General features: G+C 39.5%; 1 protein-coding gene across 1 annotated transcript; it reads left to right on the top strand.

Annotated features, from left to right (window-relative positions):
• The first annotated feature begins 1,305 nt into the window (after positions 1–1,305).
• LOC308104625 (mitoregulin-like) lies at positions 1,306–6,816 on the top strand. The gene is made up of 2 exons (XM_080455078.1): positions 1,306–1,491; positions 6,274–6,816. Exon 1 carries the CDS (start codon positions 1,318–1,320, stop codon positions 1,486–1,488), a length of 171 nt encoding a protein of 56 aa, XP_080311204.1. The 5' UTR covers positions 1,306–1,317; the 3' UTR covers positions 1,489–1,491; positions 6,274–6,816.
• The last annotated feature ends 710 nt before the right edge of the window (positions 6,817–7,526 follow it).

Consider the following 7,526-nt stretch of genomic DNA (forward strand, 5'->3'; position numbering starts at 1 on the left):
ACTATTTCAACGTAAATGATAGTGTTGTTTACTGGAGTCAAACTGGGTTTGTGTCAAATATGCTGCAGTTCTCGCATTAGTTTATATAGTAGGCCTAATACCTATCTCCGTCCTTTGACTTTATTTGACTCTTAGTGAGCGAGACTGTTACTTGAGTCAGCGTTTAATAGCCTACAGCCAGCAATTGTTTCTAATTATGACAAGCACAATAACACAAAATAATACTCCTGTGTGCAAGTCTGTTGAGTAGAAAATAACTCCAGAAGAGAGTGGCAGATTTTCATGGAACTTGGTAGAAATGATCTCCAGGCTGCCCTAGATAAATGGCACAATCATCGTCACAGTCAATGTTACATCAGTCTTATCTCAGGAACGGAGAGAGACACAGAACGAGATGTTGGTGTGAGCCTTTATTAATGGTCTTGAAAATGTATACTGATGTCAAACTGGGAAACTGAAATAGAAGCAAGGCTTGTCCATAGCCATGTCTGTTGTGTGGAAGTATCAACACATATCCATCAATAACTGGTCAACCTCACTGGACGGTCCGCCACACTTTTTTTTACACCTCTCGGGCTCATCCGAGAGTGTGGCGTTGTAGGGGAGGTGTCCCCGCACGCGTGCGTATGTCAGAAGTGTCGGCAGTGTCCGCCGGCGCCTGTCCAGTGTCCACTGTTGTCTGAAAACGGCACTTTTCTGACCTCTGACCTCACTGGACGGTCCGCCACACTTTTTTTTACACCTCTCTGGCTTATCCGAGAGTTTGGCGTTGTAGGGGAGGTGTCCCCGCACGCGTGCGTATGTCAGAAGTGTCGGCAGTGTCCGCCGGCGCCTGTCCAGTGTCCACTGTTGTCTGAAAACGGCACTTTTCTGACCTCTGACCTCACTGGACGGTCCGCCACACTTTTTTTTACACCTCTCGGGCTTATCCGAGAGTGTGGCGTTGTAGGGGAGGTGTCCCCGCACGCGTGCGTATGTCAGAAGTGTTGGCAGTGTCCGCCGGCGCCTGTCCAGTGTCCACTGTTGTCTGAAAACTGCACTTTTCTGACCTTTTCTGACCATTTATCCATTTAGATAAATTATTAATGTTTTAAAAACCGTTTTTGTTACACAGAAACATAATATGTGTTGTATAGAAACATAATATGTCGTTTAAATGCTTAATTTATAGTTTTAATGTGCAAATTAACCGTTTTTTCAATGGCTCCTTTTTGCTCTAGAGGGTACTCTTATTCTGAAGAGATCGTCCACCGGAAGTCTTATTGTTGCTCCGTTATCGTTGCTCACGGAACACAGCAGAGAGAGAGAGAGGTGAACATGGCGGACGTCTCGGAGAGGACACTGACAGTGGCGGTGCTTTTAACGTTCGGTGTGGGGTTCTTGTCCGGCTGGCAGGCCAACCGCATGAGGAGACAGTTCTTAGACTGGAGGAAGAAGAGGCTGCAGGACAAGCTGGCAGAGACGCAGAAGAAACTGGACCTGGCTTGAATGGTATAGTAGCCCTGAAATATGACTGTCATATGATGACAGTCATGACGAAACTTCAACCTGTTTTTTTGCACTTTCTTCATTTACAGCCCGTACATCTACATAAACGTTCAGATCTTAAATATAAAGTGCTTACCCCATGGCCACGGATGTTACAATTCACTTCGGGTAGGTGTATGTACCCGTATCTTCCGTTGTTGTTCAATAAAGAACATTTTAATCCGATTGGCGGCCATTTTCTCATAATGTATCAGAAAGCAATACACCTCCCAACCGATAGGGCCGCGTATTTGAAAGCAGATGGAGAGAATTCAAAGAAATGTCCACCGGTCGGATTAAAATGCTTTTTATTGAACAATACGATACTTCTGAGAACCCGTGGCCATGGGGTAAGCACTTTGTATTTGAAATCTGAACGTTTCTGTAGTACGGACTGTAAATGGAGAAATGCAAACACCAGGTTGAAGTTCAGCCGTCGTGTGAGCCATAGCTGTTATAGTAGTTGCGCCATTCACACGCTTACAAGAGAGTTTGAAGAGTTTGAAGCGGCCAAAAAAATAGCGGATCTACAAGCTCACAACGCGTCGCTGTTGTGAGCTTGTAGATCGGCTACTTTTGTTTTTGGCCGCGCGACAAGGTCAGGCTCGTGGAATCAGAATAGGCGCTATTAGTCCATGAGCCAGAGCCCCAAAATTGAGCAATGATTATCGAAAGAGTGGGCAAAACCAAACCTATATTAAATTGTTCATAGGGTCAATACGAGTAAATACATATATGATAACCTCTCCACAGGAGTAGCTTTTTCATGGTTATCACACATTTTGTAATTTCCCCCATACGTACATGACAGGTGAAAAAATGACAACATTTAAAAAAGAGTTATCATAATGAAACTTCCCCAGTTGATTACTTACAAGAAGACAATGATTTATCGTATTACAAGTTTTCTGACATTGTATATTTAGATATGCAAATTAGGCATTTAGTTCATGAGCCAGAGCCCCAAAATTGAGCCAGATATTGAATATTCCCTCGTTAAAAACCTTTGACTCCAACATCTTAACAAAATGAAATAAGAATGTTGACCTCTGACTTTGTCCAATGTTCCAAAGTTGATTCTGGAAAGTTATGCAAATTCAGGCATATTTTCCTAATTTGCATATTTCAGAAAACTTGTTATATGATAAATCATTGTCTTCATGTAAGTAATCAACTCAGGAAGTTTCATTATGATAACTCTTTTTTAAATGTTATTTTTTCACCTGTCATGTACGTATGAGGAAAATAACAAAATGTGTGATAACCATGAAAAAGCTACTCCTGTGGAGAGGTTATCATATATTTATTTACTCGTATTGACCCTATGAACAATCTAATATAGGTTTGGTTTTGCCCACTCTTTTGATAATGAAATCTTGTCTGGCTCATGGACTATATAGGGATATCTGGGCACATGTGTAATGATGACAGGTTTTGTAGCAATTTGTAGCAATTGCAGACATATTAGACCTTTGTCGAATGTTTAAGCATGTTCTGCTCATGTATAATTTACTTTACTTTAGCTCAATAAAGAACCTCTCACTCCGCTATACAGCTCCGAGATGAGGTTCTATGTGGTTACCTTCCAGAATCGGGTGAACGTCCGCCAAGGCTCCGCTGTTTACCCTTTTGTATATGTTGTATCCCAAAACTAATGGTAGATTCCAAGCCGCACGGATGTTTAAAGTTTGGAACGGAGCATAATATTTTAGGTCCGAAGCGAAACTACCCGTTTAAATCGCTTATTTAGTCAGTCTGTGGCCATGTTTCCCATTGTAGCCAAACCGGGAGCAGTACTGGCAGCGGACGTAGGGGGGTTTTCCGGGTTGAATGGGAAACATGGCCACAGACTGACTAAATAAGCGATTTAAACGGGTAGTTTCGCTTCGGACCTAAAATATTATGCTCCGTTCCAAACTTTAAACATCCGTGCGGCTTGGAATCTACCATTAGTTTTGGGATACAACATATACAAAAGGGTAAACAGCGGAGCCTTGGCGGACGTTCACCCGATTCTGGAAGGTAACCACATAGAACCTCATCTCGGAGCTGTATAGCGGAGTGAGAGGTTCTTTATTGAGCTACTTTACTTAAGAGTTAAGACCATTTTTCAAATATTCTATTTTTTTTTTAAATTTTGGACAAAATAGCCAATTTTACATCGAGGTGCCCAGATGTCCCTATAGTGTCCACCTATCCTGTTACCAGGCTGGACAGGCTCGCAACCAAAGTATAATTCAACTAGTCGGTTTTGTCCAAGTTGATTCTGGAAAGTTATGCAAATTCAGGCATATTTTCCTAATTTGCATATTTAAATATACAATTTCAGAAAACTTGTTATATGATAAATCATTGTCTTCATGTAAGTAATCAACTCAGGAAGTTTCATTATGATAACTCTTTTTTAAATGTTATTTTTTCACCTGTCATGTACGTATGGGGAAAATAACAAAATGTGTGATAACCATGAAAAAGCTACTCCTGTGGAGAGGTTATCATATATTTATTTACTCGTATTGACCCTATGAACAATCTAATATAGGTTTGGTTTTGCCCACTCTTTTGATAATGAAATCTTGTCTGGCTCATGGACTATATAGGGATATCTGGGCACATGTGTAATGATGACAGGTTTTGTAGCAATTTGTAGCAATTGCAGACATATTAGACCTTTGTCGAATGTTTAAGCATGTTTTTTTAAATTTTGGACAAAATAGCCAATTTTACATCGAGGTGCCCAGATGTCCCTATAGTGTCCACCTATCCTGTTACCAGGCTGGACAGGCTCGCAACCAAAGTATAATTCAACTAGTCGGTTTTGTGTGTGTGTGTGTGTGTGTGTGTGTGTGGATTTGATTAACATTTTCTCAAAAAAATGCATGTGACATACATATCAATCTGTCAAAAGGGTGAAACACAGCTTGAGGCCTATTATTGTGTGTGTGACTGAGTACCAATGTGTTGTGAAACAGACATACATTACTACTAAACAATAGCAAACACAATATGGAAGCTGCAACTCAACTAATTGCTATAATTATCTGTAGACTGTAACCAACTGGAGTTGAGCCTGTAGCTTGTGAAAGATGTGTTAATGTTACATTGGGTAACATTACATGGTTTATAGTCATTGCCTACTAAAACACAAAACTTAGTTCAGATTTCAGAAGTAATCCTTCCCCTAATAAGTAATCCTGTGTGTGTGTGTGTGTGTGTGTGTGTGTGTGTGTGTGTGTGTGTGTGTGTGTGTGTGTGTGTGTGTGTGTGTGTGTGTGTGTGTGTGTGTGTGAGTGATATCTATCTGTCTGTCTGTCCTCTATAATATAAATTAGATAGTTAGTCTCTGTCTGTCTACTGGACATTAACAGTAACATAATTAGCAGTAATTATTACATTGCATATGGGGACAGTCAGTCAAATCAAATAACGTCACATAACACTTTCAACATTGAATTAATGAACTTGGCTGCACCTTTATATCACACTTGGGGACGTGATGTTTTTATTGTTACATTTTTGTTATTGTTTTGAGAGAGAGAGAGAGACAGACAGACGGGGGGTGGTGGTGGCTGATTTCATAACAGACTGTAACCCCGCCCTAACCCACACAGCCTATGCAATGTATAACCTGCCACTTTGATAACATATTGTACACAATGTACTGTGATAGTCATAACGTTAAACATGTATATCATTCTGAATCCCAGTGCTCACAGTTGAATTAATCACACATCTGTTGTTAAAGAATATTAATATTAATTTGAATCAGTTTAATTTACAATTTAGGCATTTAGCAGATGCTCTTTATCCAGAGCAACTTACAGTAAGCAAGGTAAACACATACATCAAATGCAGAGAGACCGTGTAGTGCCTCAGTAATCTAGGATCATAGGTAAACCAAGAACCGGCTAGTATCAGTCTAAACAATATAATATAAAAAATAAATAATCTGTATATTGAAATTATATAAACTATAGGATGTCAGGTAAACAAAAACCTAGCATCTAGGGAAGAAAATGGAAAAATACTATTACTGCATCAAAAGTAATCAACAAACTATACTATAACTGTTCAAACATTGGCCAAATTGTCAAATAATTTAAGAAAGAGGTAACAATTTCGAAAATAGCCGATCTACAGTTCGGCTATTTTCCCAATATTTATCTGTGGAACCGAGTCAAACTAAATGTAATGCCTCAACTCCTACAATTCCAAGTGCTTGTCAGGGTGGGGTGATTTATTTTGGGGGTTCGCGGCCTGAAAAGGTTGAGAACCACTGGTCTAAATAACATGCAACTTTATTTTAACCTTCTTTGCATAAGACTGCATGGTCGTCAAGGCTAGGGTCAAGTGCTACATTTGTCACATCAGAGGTTTACGAGAAATTAATCATTTTGTAGTATTCTGTGTGAACAGCGAGCATAGAGGTGGCGTGAGAGCAAAGCGAAAGAGATGGGGGGGTGGGGGGGGGGGGACAGGTTAAATAGAACAAATAAAGATATAGACAGTACATATATATTGATTGATTGATTGATGTACTTTATTTAGTAAGACATGAGAATAACAGTACATGGAAGTACAAATTCACAATAGCATATAGCATATACAGATAGCATATGTGAAAACGGATTATATACATGATATTTAGAACGTCAGCATGATATTTAATAATACATTACTAGTGTTGTTGTTGTTATTATTATTGGTTTGACTCCATCATGATTTCTTTGTATCTCCCATATCCAGGAATGAGTGCAGGATGTCAGTGGAATGAGGAGGTGCTGCCTTCTGCTGGCCGTTGGAGGTGTTGCAGCCTAGCTTTCTGTGGTGTTCCTGCTTCTGCCCTTCTTCCCACAGTGGACTGAGGGTTTCACTGTTTCTGCAATCCGTCCATTAGTTCTGACACCTACCTACCTACCTACCTAGTGCCTGCCTACCTGCCTACCATACTTTCTATACCTACCTTCTGAATGGAAAAGGTCTTGTATTTATCTTCTGAAATGGAAAAGGGTATAACGTCTATCTTCTGAAATGGAAAAGGGTCTAATGTCTATCTTCTGAAATGGAAAGGGCACAAGGCCAAAGTGAACATCTCCCCTGCCTCTGAACTCTATAAAGTTGAAACTGGTGGGACTTTGCTTTTAGGGACAAAAGTTTTATATATTTTTTTCATGGCCCGAATTTCTCCATCAAGATCCAAAGGAATGGTGGCAAACATGTTGGATATTATTCACTGGTACAACTCTTCTATGTCAGAATATTTCTAAAGAAATAAATGATTTGTTTTCATGCTTTTGTTTTTCTTCAAATGTTGCATCTACTTTAATATCATTAAAACTACATTTCATGTAGGACGTATATTGACATATCAATAGTGTGATATGGGAATAGATATTTGTCTGGGATTTTGGAGACAGTAATATTTAGGGTTGGGATCCGAAACCGGAGGAACCAGATCCAACCAGATCCACCATAACTCTGAGAGTGTACAACACTCTCAGAGTTACAGAACTGTAGGCCTAACCCTAACCCCCCTCAAGTAACCCAGAGCCAGAGGGTCCCTGGACCTCACTTTGAGAACCACTCCAATAATATGTATGCAGTATGTATGTCTGATTGAATTTGTGTTTATCAGTGTTGTAAAGTAAGTACATTTACTTTACTTTTAAGTACTGTACTTGTACACTTTTGAGGAATTTTTACTTCATTGGAGTATTTCCAATTTTCAATACTTTTATACTTTTACTCCACTACATCTCAGAGGCAAATATTGTACTTTTACTCCACTACAATTATTTGACTTTAGTTACTAGTTTCTCTGTAGAGAACATACATTAACCACTTCAGCCCTATATAATTTCGGCCATTTGAAAATGGCAGATCTACAAGCTCACAATGCGTCGCAGTGTGATGCGTTGTGAGCTTGTAGATCTGCCATTTTCAAAAGATTTTTATACATTTTCAAACCTGAAATGGGACTTTCTGCAGAACAGAAATAC

The sequence above is a fragment of the Gymnoscopelus braueri genome (genome assembly GCF_963280865.1).
Source record: "Gymnoscopelus braueri genome assembly, chromosome: 17".
Lineage (NCBI taxonomy): Eukaryota > Metazoa > Chordata > Actinopteri > Myctophiformes > Myctophidae > Gymnoscopelus > Gymnoscopelus braueri.

Bases quoted from the DNA above. Each gene is read 5' to 3' on its own strand.
- LOC308104625 (XM_080455078.1), top strand. From the start codon at position 1,318: ATGGCGGACGTCTCGGAGAGGACACTGACAGTGGCGGTGCTTTTAACG.